Source organism: Peromyscus maniculatus, chromosome 7 (genome assembly GCF_049852395.1).
Source record: "Peromyscus maniculatus bairdii isolate BWxNUB_F1_BW_parent chromosome 7, HU_Pman_BW_mat_3.1, whole genome shotgun sequence".
Classification (NCBI taxonomy): domain Eukaryota; kingdom Metazoa; phylum Chordata; class Mammalia; order Rodentia; family Cricetidae; genus Peromyscus; species Peromyscus maniculatus.
Genome location: NC_134858.1, coordinates 93,506,181 through 93,523,802, shown reverse-complemented (window position 1 = coordinate 93,523,802; position 17,622 = coordinate 93,506,181). Strand labels below are relative to the sequence as shown.

At 39.8% G+C, this 17,622-nt stretch overlaps 1 protein-coding gene across 3 annotated transcripts in view; it reads right to left on the bottom strand.

Moving 5' to 3' along the window:
- Xrn1 (5'-3' exoribonuclease 1) overlaps nt 1–16,219 on the bottom strand; it is a 114,175-nt gene extending 97,956 nt beyond the window's left edge. Inside the window, exons 1-4 of one of the 3 annotated variants that reach the window (XM_076576838.1) lie at nt 15,950–16,104; nt 11,970–12,175; nt 2,698–2,930; nt 194–291 (exon numbers count right to left, since the gene is read on the bottom strand). In XM_076576838.1, the coding sequence (XP_076432953.1) occupies nt 194–291; nt 2,698–2,930; nt 11,970–11,981 (343 nt within the window). In that variant the 5' untranslated portion in view covers nt 11,982–12,175; nt 15,950–16,104. Of the gene's footprint in view, nt 1–193; nt 298–2,697; nt 2,931–11,969; nt 12,176–15,949 lie in introns of those variants that run through there. The other 2 variants (XM_006975174.4, XM_076576839.1) reach the window with 2 other exon arrangements.
- Between the last annotated feature and the right edge of the window lie 1,403 nt (nt 16,220–17,622).

The following is a 17,622-nucleotide window of genomic DNA, read 5'->3' as shown; positions in this document are numbered from 1 at the left end:
CACCCGGAAACACTACAAGGGGGTCTTTATAGGAACCTTCTCAGCCAACATGATGAGATCCTCTCATGAGCAGATAGAAAAGGGAAAACATGGCTAATGAAGGCCTAAGGACAACTAGTCTAAAAACAAATCCCATTAGGAAAATCTTCAATTTCTATCTGAAATCTTTCAGAATGTCTTTCAGTCAATTTACCTGGCGTAATACAGTTAGAATCAAATCTGGCTTCTGTAGGAAGTGTTTCTCCCTTTTCTATTGCTTTTTTAATTTTGTCTTCTGCCTCCTTGGCTGACCTTAAAAGAGAAAAAAATATCTTACATTTTCTAGAAAATAAACATTTTACACAAATTATTATTTAGAAGCTTTTTTACATAAAACACTAATTTGTCGACCTTAAGGTTCAAAACTATACAATTTAAAAATAATAATCATAATAAAAATGAATAAGCCTAGGAATTCTTTGCTTTTATTTACAGAATTGAGTTTTTTTTTTAATATGAAGACTATAGAAGATGGACATTAAAATAGTAAAAAGCTCACAAATCATTACAAACACTTAAGTAATTCTAACATAATATATAGCAAATTTATTCCAGAAACAAGGACAAAGGCTTTAGTGTCAATTGTGTTTGCTATATTTAATTATATCATTTAATGATTTTAATAATTTTACTAATCATCAATGATATGAGTATATAAAATATAACAAAAAATGATTCCAGGCTTTAAAGATTACACTATAAGGGGAGGGGGCGCAAGGGAACAGCAAGGGGAGATATTGAATAGCCATGCTTAATTTAGCTGCAATATAGAAACAACTATTAAAATAATCTAAGGAAAGATAAAGACAGCCTACACTGAGATACTAGATTTTAAAAAAGATGACAAAAAGAAGTGTAAATAGGTTGTAGATGTGAGAAGGAGTTCAAATTACTCTGGGACTTGGGTCGGGCAGCTATCATACAGTATGGAAATAAGAAAGAAAAGAGCTGCTTTGGGAAGGAGGAATTCAGTTTTGAGCATGGTAAGCCTGCTGGGATCTAGGCTATCCAAACAGAGACACAGTCAACAAGCGTTTCACTAGAAAAGGAACTTGGGAGTGTGAAAATCACCATAAAGATGAATTTGGGAGTACTCAGTAGAGACATAGTAGTTAAAGTTATTAGATGTGATCACTTGGGGCCCAGGCACAGACTCAAGGAAGTTAACTTTAATGATAATTTAAGAAAAAACAGCAGCAGAGAAACGGAAGAGGACAGAGGTCCAGCATGACACCAACAGAGCAAAGCTACAAAGATGAAGGACAGAAATCTCAGAATGAAAGAAGGATCAGCACTGTTACTTGCTGTGGGCAGAGAAAGCAATGCACACTTAGTCTTTGGGTTAGGAGATAAGCCTGTGATCTTGTAAGGAAATTTTAGTGGCACAGTATGGATAAAAACCAGATGGCAGATTCAGAGCTAAGACATCAAGCATTAAAGTCTGAAGATGCCACAGGATTTTCTAGGAAATACGGGGCTTTTGGCGACAGCCTAGCATTTAATATATGTTTGTGGTAGTTACAATAGATTGATTGGTCCTGAATTTCCAGCCAGTAAGTAGTCTATACTTCTGATAATGAAAAGGTTCTGAAGTTAAAAATAGAGCTGGAAGGCTTCCCTGCAGTTCAGTTTCTGGAAATGAGTTGATTTTTGTTAGTTATATGCCTCCATAAAAGTTGGGAAGGTGGGAAGAAGTTTGAAGATACCACCATGGCAGTTGAGACACTAAGGCTGTTGGGGTGAGGGTTCAGCTATGATAGAGGAGTGACAAGAAGAGAAACCAGTACTTAGGAACATTTCAGGTACCGAGAAGCAAGGAGTAGGGTATCCATTCTGTCTAATGTAGATCTAGTAGACAGAGCTAGGATGCATTGATACCTTCTGGTGGTGGAACTCTATGGAGACCAGGCTGGTCTTGCACTCAAGATCTCCCTGTCTGTGCTCACAAATATTGGGATAAAGGCCTGCACCCTCAGCATCTTAATATGAATTTTTAGGCTAGTAGCTTATTCTTTATCCAACCATTACGATTAAATGAGCCTTTCATCATGCTAACAACGCCTCAAATACTCTGGACTTAGGATACCTCCAAACAAGCACAGAGCCTGACTTCACTGTTATTTAGATATACTACACACATCCAGGATTTTGATTTTAAGACTCTTTTGATCTCCAATACTTTTACTTTTACAGAGTGGTGCTGATAATGCCAGGTTCCTACCTGAACTCACTTTCCATAACCCAATCACTGTTTCCTCTCATTTGCCTTCCGGCCCATTAGGGCTCACGCTTACTCAAATCAGCATCTGGACTAAGGTGCTCACTCACTAGGGCTGTTGAGTCGCTGCATTAGAGTGACCCCCTGGCACACGCCGTGGTGACTAAAGCAAGGTGGATCACCACAGGTGTCCTGCTCCACTTCTACCACTTTCCCATCATCAAAGCCAAGTGTGAAGACTTGGAACTGAGAACAGAGTGACTTTATATGAAACCCAACACAAGCTTTGAGACAGAATTCATCAGAATTACTAGTTGATTATTTGACTAGTCAAATATGATAATAAGTATGGAGTATACCAGTTACTTTGAGGATTTAAATAGAAAACAAATTTGAATTGAAGATGCCCTCTATTATGTCAACTGTTTTAAATAATTTACCTAAAACGCCTCCCACGCTGCTGGTTCATTTTTGCTCGAGGAGCCACACCATCAACAGCCATAAAGAACACTTTCCTAGGTTTAATAATTCGAAACAACACCTCTAAGTAGTGAAAAATGTCAGTAAAGATTTTGTCATCTGAAATTCTGAAGTGAACATCATCATCATTAGGATGGGAACATTGATGTATAATTCCATTCATATCCAGGTACAAGTTATCAAATTCTGGAATCTAAAAAGCAAAAAAAAAAAAAAGTTCCAGATTATTAACTATCATAACTATTTTTATGCCTGGCAAAAGTGATTCTTCAATGGTACAAAACCAAAAACCAGACCAAACAAAAAAACCAAACAGGGTGTAATATATATAAAAACTCAAGGGGGCCTCTTCCAGAGGACCCAAGTTTGGATCGTAGTTTACACTCAGGCTGTGCACAACCCCCTGTATCTCTAGTCCTAGGGGATTCAATGCCCTCTTCTGGCCTCCTCAAGCACCACATGCATGTGCACAACCATGCAGACACACATACCATAAACATACACATAAAGTTAAAAAACACATTTTAAAAAAAGTGAATAAACAATCACAGTTGAATAAAGTAAGCAGAGGAAAGCAAACAGGAGTAACTAGTAATGCAGAGACAATCATGTAGTTTTGTACAGCTTGACCTAACTTACTATGACGAAATAATCTATTTATTCAAAGTAAGAGCCTCAGGAAAACACCAGACAAAGCACATAGTTAATATGGCACTCAAAATATTAGTTTCTCCATGTTTGCTGCTTGGCATCGCAAAGTCTCAATTTCTTATATAAATGGGAAAATAATGTCCATTTACATCAAAAGGTTTTAAAAAAGTACTAGAGGTTTTATAAGTGACTTAACACCTTTTGCATTTGGTTTATGCAAACAGAGCCACTTACTCGTTACATTAGTTTTTAAAAGCTGAGATTATCTGAAAATGGAGGCAAAATAGTGAGCTGATGTAATGGAAAGTCAGACTCCAGGCTTCACTCAGGGGCTTGGTAGGGGTAGGTGGGGCATCTACTTTCATAGAAGGTCTCATGACTCTGGTTTTCAGTTGTTTTTGTTCTAAGCAAGCACATTATCAACACAAATGTACACTGACAGAGAACCGAAATGGCTGTAAGTATCCAGTGCAATCAAAGGATTTTTTTACTAGTCTCCTTTATTCATTAAATAAAGAAAATTAGCTCTAATTAGTAAACGTGCAGTAACAATATTATTTGCTCATTATTAAAAAATGGCATGCCTTGTGAGGTTTCTGGGTGACAAGATTTAGATCATTAAACACTGCCAAGCATTTATCTAAAACATACCTACTCTACAGAATTAAATAAGTGCTAAATAAAAACTCTTTAAATGTTCTTATTGAGTAACAAATAGGATCAACTGAAATTAACAGCTGTAATTACAAGATTTTAAAGAGCATTCAAGACTTACTATTTGTTTCAAAAATCTGAAAACCCCAAATGAAGCCTCATTGTAAATTCTTGAGAGTGGAATAATTTATACAAAATGATTCAATTTCTTTTTTTTTTTTTTTCTTAAGATAAGGTTTCTATGTGTAGCTTTGGAGCTTTTCCTGGAACTCACTCTGTAGCCCAGGCTGGCTGCAAACTCACAGAGATCTGCCTGCCTCTGCCTTCCGAGTGCTGGGATTAAAGGCGTGTGCCACCACTACCGCTGCCCGGCTGAATATAATTTTTAAGACTTAGTGTGTGTGTAGCAGGAATCTTAGAAGGTCTTATTAATAAAATCAAACCTGTGCCAGGTATTGGGGTGAATGCTGGAAGGTCAGAGAACCAGAAGAAGCCACATCCACCTCGCCTTGCCAGATCCAGATCTGAGGTCTTGTTTCCTCAGACTGGATGCTTCTGTGTCCTCATCCGGAATGGCTTTCATCTGAACTGTGCTGCTAGAAGCCTGAAAGCTTAACTAGCTAAAAGCTAAACCAGCCAAATGCTTAACCAGGCCAAATGCCTCTAGTTTCTGGTCCCCACGCCTTATATACCTTTCTGCTTTCTACCACCATTCCCTGGGATTAAAGGCTTGCTTTCTGGGATTAAAAGCGTGATAAGTCACCATGCCTGTCTGTATCCTTGAACACATGGATTTCTGCCTCTGGAATGCTGCCATCACTTCCTGGGATTAAAGACTCACTTCTTGGGATTAAAGGTGTGAGTCACCATACCTGGCTGTTTCCAATGTGGCCTTGAACTCACAGAGATCCAGACAAATTTCTGCCTCTGGAATGCTAAGATTAAAGGCTTGTGCTACCACTGCCTATCCTTTCTGTTTAATATTGTGGCTGCTCTGTCTCTGACCCCAGATAAGTTTATTAGCATGCACAATATTTGGGGGAATACAATACCGTGTGTGTGTGTGTGTGTGTGTGTGTGTGTGTGTGTGTATGTGTGTGTGTGTGTGTGTGTGTGTGTGTAAGTGGTCATGGAAGCCAGAAGAGGGTGTCCATACATTTGGAGCTGGGGTTATAGGTGGTTGTGAGCTTCCCTAGAACTTGGGTGCTGGGAACTGAATGCTAGTTCTCTTGAAGAACAGCAAGCATTTTTAATACAGAATCATCTCTCTAGCCACAAAGTTCTAGCTATTTTAATACTAATAGTATTGTGCTAGATCAAAGGGCTGTACAGCTCTAAGAATTTATGATGCAAGTTGCAGGATTTTTTTTTTTTTTTTTGTAAAGAATACAGGTCAAGAATACGTTTACATTCTTTCCTTTCTGAATATCCTATGGGAAGCCTCAGACAAGTACAGTTTTCTAGAAAGGAGTGAATAGGCTTGTACTAATGGATTTTAAAAAGAAAGGCTTCCTGTACATCAGGCAACAGCTATACCCAGAGGCTTCCTCCATATTAGTCAAGTGCTGTTCCATAGAATTACACCTTGAGGCCGGGCGTTGGTGGCGCACGCCTTTAATCCCAGCACTCGGGAGGCAGAGGCAGGCGGATCTCTGTGAGTTCGAGGCCAGCCTGGGCTACCAAGTGAGCTCCAGGAAAGGCGCAAAGCTACACAGAGAAACCCTGTCTCGAAAAACCAAAAAAAAAAAAAAAAAAAAAAAAAAAAAGAATTACACCTTGACTATAATTGTTATCTCCTCTCTTCTCAGTGGTGGTGCTACTGACTCGAAAACTACACCAGCAGCTCATCTACAGGAAATGGAATGTCACTAGCAGCAGGTCAGCATCGTGGCCTCTGTCAGCAGTGCAACCTGAGGAGTCCTCAGAATCTTACAGACATCTGGGTTTTTTCTGTCCACTACAGAAAAGAATTTCATGATGAGTGAGACTGAAGCAAAGTTAGCAAAATAATTTATCAATCAGAAAGGCAATCGGTATTTGAAGAGAGCCAGGTGTGGGCATTGTGAGAAAAATATATGTAGGGTCTATGTAGTAGCAATGTATGCGGCTGCAGGCTTGAAGCTACTTACTCTGCAACTAATATTAAGAGAAAGTGAGTAATGCCATATTTTTGTCACTTGTAGAATTTTGTCCTTGAAGAGATGCTTTCTAAGTGCACTGTGTGGGCTGTTAGGTGAAGGGAGTACAATCAGAGATAAAACATTGATCTAAATGATCCTTACTTATACATACATTAAGGTCACAAGGAGGCCGGACTTAAGGAATAGTTCATTAGCAATTTTAACCACCCCGACAGTGATGCTTCTTAGAAAGTGGAGTACAGCTGTAGCCAGACTTTCTTTTTGGCTGCCAGCCTCAAATAATGACATAGAGACTCATTATTAATTATGAAAGCTTGGCCTTTAGCTTAGGCTTGTTCCCAACTAGCGCTTATAACTTAAATTAACCTGCTTCTATTAATCTACGTTCTGCCACTTGGCTTTTACCTCTCTCCCAATCTGTATGTGTGGACAGGTTTTTCTTTGGACTGCCAGCTCACAAAAAAAATGACATGGAGACTTATTATCAATTATGAAAGACTGGTCTATAGCTTAGGCTTGGCCCTCTAGCTCTTATAACTTAAATTAACTCATTTCTATTTATCTATGTGTTGCCATGTTACCTCTCCGGCATCTTGATCCCTTTCTGTGTCTGGCTGTGGATTCTGCCTTTTTTCTTCCCAGCGTCCTTTGTGCCTGGAAATACTGCCTAGCTATTGGCCATTCAGCTTTTTATTAAGTCAATCAGAGTGACACATCTTCGCAGAGTAAAAAAAGGTTATTCCACAACATTTCCCCCTTTTTGTCTAAATAAAAAGGAAAGGTGTTAACTCTATACAGTAAAACTATATACAATAAGAAAAATTGGGCTAGAGAGAAGGCTCAGAGGTTAAAAGCACTGATTGCTCTTCCAGAGGTCCTGAGTTCAATTCCCAGCAACCACATGGTGGCTCATAATCATCAACAATAAGATCTGATGCCCTCTTCTGGTATCCAGGCATACATGCAGGCAAAATATTGTATACATAATAAATAAATAAATCTTTAAAAAAAGAACAATTATCAGGTAAGAACTACATTTACAATATCCAGTCCATTTGAATTTGGCAAATTTGGATAAAGTACTGTATTATCTATCCTATTCTGATGAATCAAAAGTTTTGTACCTAATTTTCTTTTTATCATAGCTTATATAACCAACCTAAAAATAATGTTTTAGACCTTAAAACATTTTCTTAAACAACTTAAGCTTTTATGTTTCTCAACCATATATACTTAACATCTTTTTTTTTAATTTGGTATAACTAATTATACTTATCTCATTTTCAGCTCTATCAGAGACACAAGAAGGATAAAATATTACTTGAGTAAATAGGAAGTGCAGAGCAAAAATCATCCAAAACTAAGAAACTACAGAGACATCTGACTGCCACACAGTCACCCAGGTTTCCTTTGTAATGATGGGGCATCCATCTTCAGCCTATAGGCCTAGAATAAAGATTTTTCTGTGCAGCAGGAATTTTGAAGGACTGTCCCACCTTGTCTTGCAAAGTTTGGCAGCCATGTTCTTTTCTGTCCTGTTTGTCCAATTGGACAGCAACTGTCAGCAGTCAAGGCAAGGGCACTTTCTTGACCAGTGGCTAACCTTGCCACAAAGAAAGCAAACTCCATATGGGTTCTTCAAGGCCCATCCTCTTCTCTGAAGTAAACTGGTGCTGCCAGAAGCAGACATGTCTCATTGTTGTGAAAAACCTTATGTTATTAAAACATCTTAAATGCCACATTCTGTAGGTCTCAAAGGTGTTTGAAGACCACATGTCTATTTAAAATATATCCTTTTTTGACCTTGAAAACATACCTAACATGACTACAAGTTTGTTATAGGTGACTAACTACTAACCTGGATTTCTTTATTATCCTAAATAGTTTGTAATAATAACTTTCAAAGACTAGAAATTTTCATTACATTGTTAAATGTGCTCCATAGGTACAATACCTTAAACAAGAGTAGAAACTTATGTACAGTATGTTCTAACAAAAATTACCTTACGTTTGTATCACTACATAAAAATACCTTAAACAAGAGTAGATACATATATACAGTATAACAAAAATAACCTTAAATCTGTATCGATATACAAAAATCCATACCAATGTAAAATATTTAAGATTAGCAGTTGCTTTTTTAGTTTAAAGGTAGATTAAGTAATCTACTCTTTAATCCTATCATTCCTTTATCCCCCTTTATCTTTTCAGAACAATATTCCTGAATCTGATCTCCTTTGTTCAGCTTTTTTCCTGACCATTACCAATAACAACTTATAACCAACCCCTCTAAATGATGACAAAAATCCATAATCCACTGAATGACAAAAAAAAACTACCCACTCCACCTCTTGGGAATGTGGGCATTGTGTTCTCTAGACTGCTTCCTGTTGTTTGTGAGTGAAACTGGAGAAAACTGAGATAATATTCAAGTCCTGGGGGAGGTAGCTGTTGTTCAGTCTTGGTGTGATGGGATGATGCAAGACTTATCTGCAGTCCTGGCTAGAATAGTCTGTGAGGCTGGGCCATCTTAGCCAGCTGCCTTGAAACTGTTCTTGATGGAGAACTCTGAGGAAACTGCAACAGAGGCACTCTGAGAGACTAGATCACCTGGGCCACCCGTTTTCATTAGTGTCTGGTCTTCTTGCTCAGAAAACACACAGACTTTCAAAGATAACATATATATCGGCATTAACACAAGTATGGTCTCTGTGTTGTACATAAATCAGACAAAGATGATTTTTTTGTTTTATGTTTGAGCAGGTAAAATTATGTTGCTTGTATTTTTTTTAAGGCTTATTTCTTTATGTCTGTAGCCAGGATATTCAGGGGGTGTCCCCAATCAAATCTGATCTCTATCAACCTTGAATGAATCAACACCCTTTCATTTTCTGTGGAAACAAAAGCATAACCTCTTCTCCAATGCAACATATTTTTTGACTTTCAATTTGATGACATTTAAAAAATACATAGGTTAGTTTAATTTAGCAGTTTCCATAATCAATGTCTCTTGGCAGCTATTATTTGTTCATCAGCAATCAATAAATTCAAAGTCAATGAGATGCCATATAAGATCCAGATGTGTATTTTCCACCTTCACGTGGCTTATCCTTTTGATATTATTTTAGTCTGTCTTTAAAGACTTTATCATATTATTTATAAACTACTTTTTCTATAATTGTCTATATCCATTTTTTTAAGCCTATGCACATTTTAAAAACACACTGTAAACTGTTTAGAGTTTTTTTCTGTCTGGATCTGTTTTTACTGAGCATCTGTTGTGTTCTCGGATTGTGTGAAACAAATCTTAAATTGCTATGTCAGCTGCTGAATGGCTCAGCTTAGTGCATGGACCTGGCACATGGTGCTGGCAGCTGCCTACAGCCTGCAGGCAGCAGGTAGCTGTACCTCTGTATGCCACTGTGCCTACCCAAGAGAACATGGTCACCAGGAAGCCGTGTTCCTAACCTTTTTTTTTTCCTCCTTCCTTTTTTAAAAATCCTTTTCAGGCCTTATTTGTATATACATGAGCAAATGTTGGGTGCCATATGTAGACAGATTTTTCTTTAGGCTGCCAGCTCACAAAAAATGACATGGAGACTATTATTAATTATGAAAGTTCAGCCTATAGCTTAGGCTTATTCCTCTAGCTCTTATAATTTAAATTAACTCATTTCTATTTGTCTATATGTTGCCATGTAACTCATGGCTTTTACCTCTCCTCCAGCATCTTGCTCTCTGACACTCAGTCTGGCCCTGGATTCTGCCTTTCTTCTTACCAGCATCCTCTGTGCCTGGAAATCCTGCCTAGCTATTGGCCATTCAGCTTTTTATTAAGCTAATTGGAGTGACACATCTTCACAGTGTACAAAAAGATTATTCCACAACATTTTCCCTTTTTTTTCTAAATAAAAAGGAAAGGTTTTAACTCTAACACAGTAGACCAGGCTGGCCTAGAACCGAGAGACCCACCTGCCTCTGCCTTCTGAGCGCTATCACCCAGCCACCGTTTCTAATTTATAAAAGTATTTTCATTTTGTCTCCTTCTGTCCTTCAACTGTTAAGGGACACTAATAGGAATAGATATGCTATTTCCCATTTAGGAAATCTCAAGCTAAAGTTACTACCTTTTCTTTTTCAATGTGGTATGGTAATTTTAACTAGACTATGTTTGACATTGGTCAACTGAATAAATATTCTCAAGTATGATATATTTTTTAACATGTGCTTTCAACTTCTTTTTTAATATATAGAAAGTTTTAGAACTTGCTCTGCTGTGGCTCCCCCTCCCCCCAGAAATACCTGTTATTTACTTATTAGCCCTTATATTACCTCATCTCTCCTATTTGTTACTTTGTCTTGAAAAACTTTTCTTTTTTTCCCCTGGTGCTAAGGGCCTGAAGCATGATAGACAAATCATGTTTTACTGTTGAGCTGCATTTCCAGCCCTTGAATCCTTTTAAGTCTTTTTAATTTTTAAAATTTCTTCTTTCCACCCTGCATTAGTCAGAGTTCTCTAGAGGAACAGAATTGATAGATAGAAAGAATCTATATATTACAAGGAGATTTATTAGAGTGGCTTATAGGCTATGGTCCAGCTAGTCCAACAATGGCCATCTCCTGACAGAAAGTCCACAAACCTGACAGTTGAACAACACAAAACTGGGTGTCTCAGATGATCTACATTGGAATCCTGAAGTAGGTTCTAATCCCAAAGAAGGAATGCCTCAGCAGCAGGATAGATGATCTTGCCTGCCAGAATGAAGATAGGCAGGCAAAAGGAAAAACCTGTCCTTCTTCCATGTCCTTTACATAAGTCTGCCACCAGAAGGTGTCCTAGATTTACAGAGGGTCTTCTTACCTCAAATAATTCAATCAGGAAATATCCCTCACACATGTGCCAGGCCGCTTGGTTTTTGATTCCAGATGTGGTCAAGTTGACAACTAAGATTAGTTGACAAATAAGATTAGCCATCATACACCTCTTAAAATTTTTTTTCCTCGAATATTTGCATGTATGTGTGTATGTGCTAGTTGGTGTCCAGAGGTCAGAAGGGGCACTAGATTTTTGGAAGTATAATTACAGATGGTTCTGAGTCACTATGCTGGTACTAGGGACCAAACCAGGCTCTTCTGCAATAGCAACAAGTTCTTGTGATCACTGAGCCATCTCTCTAGCCTCTCCATCTCTTTTTAAAAATTCTCATAGCATCACCTGTTTTTGCCTTTTCCTCTCATAGGCATCTTTTTCATTTATTCATTTATTTTTTAATAATCTCTAGGTTCTGTTTTCATAACTGGTAAGTATAGTTCTTTCACTTTTTTTGTTTTTTCATGGCTTATGTAATTTTCTTAGTGCATATATTTACAAGTTTTCAATGTATGTAGGGAAGTTTCTGTGCTTCTTTTTTTTCCCTATCATAATTTTATTTGACTTTTTTCTCTGCTGTTATCTGCCATAATGGACTGACATTTTCTGAAAGGCTCTCTTCTTCCACACACTCCCAACTGCCACAATGTTCTGCCTAAGTGCATGGGCAGGCATGTGAACTCTCTGAATGGATCATTTGGGAGTAAAGTTCTAAGGCCTGGATAGTAGAGGAGAAAAGCAGGTGACTGTTGCATGACATCGTTGGGTTCACTAACTGTCAAGAAAATTCACGAGACATAACCTCTTTACCTCCTTGGAGCCTGGAATCCATATTTACTTGATTGAGTGACTTTAGGGTCATTTCTCTTATCATTTAATCTACTATGTGGATGTAAGAAATGAAAAAAAGTACCTGAATCTTCATTGTGCAAGGGAGGACACAAATTAGGCAGAGTTCAGTTTGTGTCCAGGTGCCTCATTTGAGGAAGGGTAGTAGAGCCTCCCAGAGGACTACCCAGCTAAGTGCAATCACACTAGGGGATCGACTTGTACTGCTATGACATGGAGGCAGCTTTCTTTCCAATGAAGTCAGGTAAAAATGAACAGTTGCTGGCAAAACTAAATAAAGAAATAAAAATAAAAAAAGAAGAGGTGGAGGAAGGGAGACAAAGACTCAAAACACAAATAGTTGGCCCTGTAAGATGGCTCATGCCTGACAACCTATGTGGGATCCCTGGAAGCCACAGCAGGAGAAAAACTGACTCCTGAATGTTGTCTCACCTCCACAATATGCACCATGGCACGCTCCCACAATCACACATGCATCATTCATAGCAAACACACACTAATAAAAAGGTTCTCCCCACCACTGCAGTTTGGGGACATTAAACTCTGGACCTTCATGCTCTGCAAGTGCTGTATCACTGAGCCACAAGCCCAGCCTCTGCCCGTCCCTCTCCCTTTTCTGGGTACTAGGGGATAAAGCCTTAGAACCTCATGTAGGCTAGGCAGGTGTTCTAACACTGAGCCAGCTACCCCCACAATGCTGTTCTCAAAAGTTTGACAAGGTCCCACTAAGTGACTCAAACTGCTCTTGAACTCATCTTGTAACCCGGTCTCTCAGTCTTTGCTTTTTTTTTTTTTTTTTGAGATAGGGTCTTACTATGTAGTTCATGCTAGCCTTGAAATGGCCATCTTCCTTCCTCAGCCTCCACACTGCTCGGTGTATCACCACTGCTGGGCGGGAAGTAAACAAAGCTTTGTATTCATAGCTGGAGAGATGGCTCATAGGTTAAGAACACTTGTTACACCTGCAGAGTACCCAGGTTCGGTTCCCAGAAGTTACACACTGGTTCACAATCATTTGTACCTCCAGTTCTAAGGGTCCACAGCCCCTTTCTGATCTCTAAGGGCACCAGGCATGCATGTGGTGCACAGACATACACAAAAACGAAAGAAGTCAACTATATAAATAAAATGTATGCCATTTGGCCTTAGTCCTTCTCTGTTGTCCATTTTTCAAATGAACTGAATTTTCTTGAGCTTTAGAATGAGTAGAGGTTCAGACAAGCTTTAATTTAGCTTTCTTTTGCAGTTTTTAGGAAGTTTTAAAACATGGCAGCTTGTTTTGAAAGATTCCTTGACTCTAATTCTTCCAAGCTGAATCTGACCATCTTTTCTCTATTTCCCCTGTCCCTTCCATGACAACATTTACTTCACTCTTAGTCATTTCTCCTTAGGGTACACTGTGCCCCATGATGGTCACTTGGTAGGTCAGCTTTGAGTGTACAGGTGGACACTGCTTTTTCTTCTGATGACCCCTCACTCAGTCAGTCTTAAAAAAGGACACCCCTCCTCACCACCCTGCTTTAGAGACTGCTGTCTAGTTGGCCAGCATAGCCTTTGTGAAACTAACAGGGGAAGTTTCTGGAGTTCGAAAGTCCATCACATATTTCTTTCTCTTTCCCTTATAACCCTGTCTAGAGTCTACTGGCCATTTGCCATTATCTTGTAGTATTTTGAACCAGTAACATGGGGACACTGTATCACATGACTTAGTATAATTGTTTTATGGACTTTTAACTTTGTTATCTAGTTTCCCTTTTGATTTTCATGTGAGGATTCAAAGACTGTGCTGGTCCCAATCCTCTCTCTGGTCCCCAAACCTCTTCCTCCCATAGTGTCCCTCCAGGTATGCTCCTGTTTACCCTGCCACCCAAACAGCAGGCCAGTGGTCAACTCTGGGGCTTTCCTTAATTGCTTCCCCACTTTACTTTTTGAGACAGGATCTCTCAGTGAATCTGAAGCTCACTAATTCAGCTGGACTAGCTGGCCAGCGAGCCCTCAGGATCCACCTGTCCCTACTCTCCAGTGCTGGTGTTACCGGTACCCTATGCCACTTCCAGCTTTTATGAGGGTGCTGGGGATCCCAACTTGGGTCCTCCTTCTCAGTCCTTGTTTTTGGCCTCCTTTTAATAAAATATTTGTGGAAGGCATTACTTTGATACATCAAGTTTTTATTTATTTATTTACTTACTTATTTATTTATTTATTACTTTTCTGTGCTCAGTTATTTTGCCTGCATGTATGTCTGTGTACCATGCTCTGGAACTGGAGTTACAAACACAGGTCTTTTTAATCACTGATCCATCTCTATTTATCTATCTATTTATTTATTTACCTTGAGTTAGGGTCTCACTATGTAACTCTGGCTGGCCTCAAACTCAGAGATCTGCAAGCCTTTGCCACCTGAGTATTGGGATTAAAGATGCTGATGCACCAGGTCTTGCTGTTCACTTACAGTATAAATTTTAAAGCAATCCTTACTTTCAATTTCAATCTACTATGAAACTTTCAGAAAAATCTATCTTGCTGTCCATGTCATAATGTTGCTTTTAATGACTGCTTTGTTTTTGCAAAATTCCTCAGCATACAGAATCCAGGAAGTTTAACCAAATAAATTATTGTGGCCAAAGCACAGAAAAAAAATGTTATTGAACATATTAGATGCTATCAAATATTTATTGATCAAAGAAAAACAATTTGTCTCCATTTTCACTCCCTGAAAATAATACCTCTAAATCTAACTCAACCTATGTTTCAAATAAATGAAAGACAAGTTAGCACTCTGGAACTTTTTATAAGGTTTTTTTTTTCTTTTCTTTTTTTTTTTTTTTTTTTTTTTTTTCCGAGACAGGGTTTCTCTGTGTAGCTTTGCGCCTTTCCTGGGACTCACTTGGTAGCCCAGGCTGGCCTTGAACTCACAGAGATCCGCCTGGCTCTGCCTCCTGAGTGCTGGGATTAAAGGCGTGCGCCACCACCGCCCGGCTATAAGTTTTTTTTTTTTTTTTTTTTTTTTTATATGCCAAGTTTCATTAGAACTGAATATCAAAAAAATCCTTTCCAGATACTGGACTCCACTGTTATCCTTACAAGTACCTTAACAAACAAAACAAAACCTCATATAATTGACAGCTCCCAGTATTAATACAGTGCTACTTATGACAAGTAATTCAACTAGCTATGCAAATTTTAAAAAACTAGGTTTTTTTTTTCTTTCTGTAAACCAAAGTCATTATCAAAGTCATTCAATGTGACACACTAAATTTATCATTCAAAGTCTAGTTTATCTATTAGAATATTTAGTTTCTCTCCTCTGTTATTTAAACATGCAAATATATTCCAATATATAGATATACAAATACACACTTTTAGAACTCACATAAACGCTGCTGTGGGGTCATTATACACCAACTATTAGTTATAATGTTTCAGGCTTTTTCTGCCATATCAAAGCCACTAAGCACCAACCCCCACCCCGACCCTCCAGCTAAACGTTTTGTTCGTTTAGACAAAAGGGGGGTGGGTGGGTACTGTTTGGAAGCTAACAAGATTATCAAAGGGTATCACAATACGAGTCACTGGCTACTTCAATCGCTCCAGGCGTCGGGGATAAATGCAGCTCTTCACAGCTGGAGCACTAGGCAGGCGATTCCACAGTAGGGACATTTGTTATTGCTTGTACACAGGTCTGTTGCTTTGCGTGGGACGAGAGACCCGGGAAGGCATCCCACTCAGCCAGGCATCCTAAGGCGAAGCCCGCTGCGGCTCCCGGAGGACGGAGGGCTCACTAAAAGCCTCCTAACGAAGGGCTCCTTTGGAAGTCGCGGAAGGCTCTCCCAGGGGAGCTCCCTGCCGCAAGCGCCCAGCGCGGCCACACGGATCGTACCTGCCTCTACCCGGTGCGGCTCACCCGGAGGCCGCCAACCCCCTGCCCTCCTTGTCCTCCCGTCCGGCTGCTGACCAGCACCGCAGGCAGCTCGAAGGCCCGGGTCCCACAGCGCAGAGAGGCCCGCGGGCCCGCCTTTTGCGCCGCGGCCTGTGCTCACCCACCTGATGCTCCTTCACCACTTCGCTGAGGCAGGGATACCGCTCCGAGATCCATCGGTAAAACTTGGGGACTCCCATTTTGACCGTCGACACTAATTCCAGTCGGTGCAGAAACGAAACCAAACGCCCCGCCCGGGCCTACGCGGCCGCCTCCGGCCGTCGCTCGGAGGATGACAACACAAGGTCCTCCAGACCATAGAGCAACCCGCGGGCCTAGAGGGGCAGGACGATGCCGGTGGGCGGGGCGTCCTGTCTACCTCGCCGCCTTTCCGTACTCGTTGGCGACGGCGCAAGGGGCGTGGCGGCTGTGGTAAGCAAGCTGAGTTTGAAAATGCCAATTGGTAGAGGTGTGGACTTGCAGATGGTATGAAAACAGTGAAGGGACAGTTGGGAGAGTTAGTTTTATGTCAACTTGACACATGGCAGAATCATTGGGAAGAGGAACCTCAACTGAGAAAAACGCTGCCTCCAGATTGGCCTTTGGGAATAATTTGATTCACGATCCATGCAGAGGGCCCAGCTCATTGTGGGCTGGTACGACCCCTGGACAGTGGTCTTGGGGTATGAGAAAGCCGACGACTGAAAGCAGCGTTCCTTCGTGGCTTCGATTCCTGCCCCAGGTTACTTCAATGATGGACTGTGATGTGGAAGTGTAAGCCAAATAAACCCTTTGCTTCCCAAGTTGCTTTTGGCCATGGTGTTTACCACAGCAGTAGAAACCCTAAATAAAAGAGGGTACTGGACATTGGTTTTTGTACTGCGGGCTTTCCCTCCTGGGATCGCTAAACGGACTGGAAAAGGTCTGGTTAGTTTGTGAGGGGAGTTATTTTCTGACTAATGTAAATTTACAATAGTTTCTTTTAAAGAGTAATTTTCCAGCGTTTCAAGGCTGTGGGTTACTCCCCTCACCCCCAATTTTTATACCCTGTTTCAAAACAAAGAAACCAACAAAAAACAAAAGGCCTGCTGTGGCCGTGCAGGCCTATAAATCCCAGCACTTAGGAGGCATAGGAGGATCAGAGGTTAAAGGCCATCCTCAGGTACATAGCCAAGTTCAGAGAGATCCTGGGCAATATGAAAGCCTATCTCAAACCAAAAACTCAACCTGGTGTGGCATGCAAGCCGTAATGTCAGCACTTGAAGGATGGAGGCAGGAGGATCACTTCAAGGTCATCTTCACCTACACAAGTTCCAAACCTGTCTGTCCTACATGAGCATCCACCTCAACCAAACAGTTCAAAAGCCACCATGAACATCTCTATACTTGTCTCTATCATTATATGACTGTCATTACAGTAAGTACTTAGGAAGTTACTGAATTCTTTCCTTTAGTACCTGTCTTTCATGATTAGGATTTGGACAGCATCCATCTTTAGTCAATAGAACCTTCCATATATGTGACTTCAGTCTCCATGAAAGGACTGTATAGAGAAGACTCACTATCATGCATTTTCTCTTCTTAATGTCTACAAACTCACACGACAAAACTGTTTTATTCTTAAAATGTTTTCAAATCTCATGGTCTTTATACAAGTTAGATTTGTAAAAAAAGAAATATATATGATTTTGTATTGGCAAATGAAAATCAGGTTGAATTATTTAGATTATAAAGCACTAAATATTGAATTCAACCTTCTAAGAGATTAGATTGGCATTGTATTTAGAAAATGCTTCTT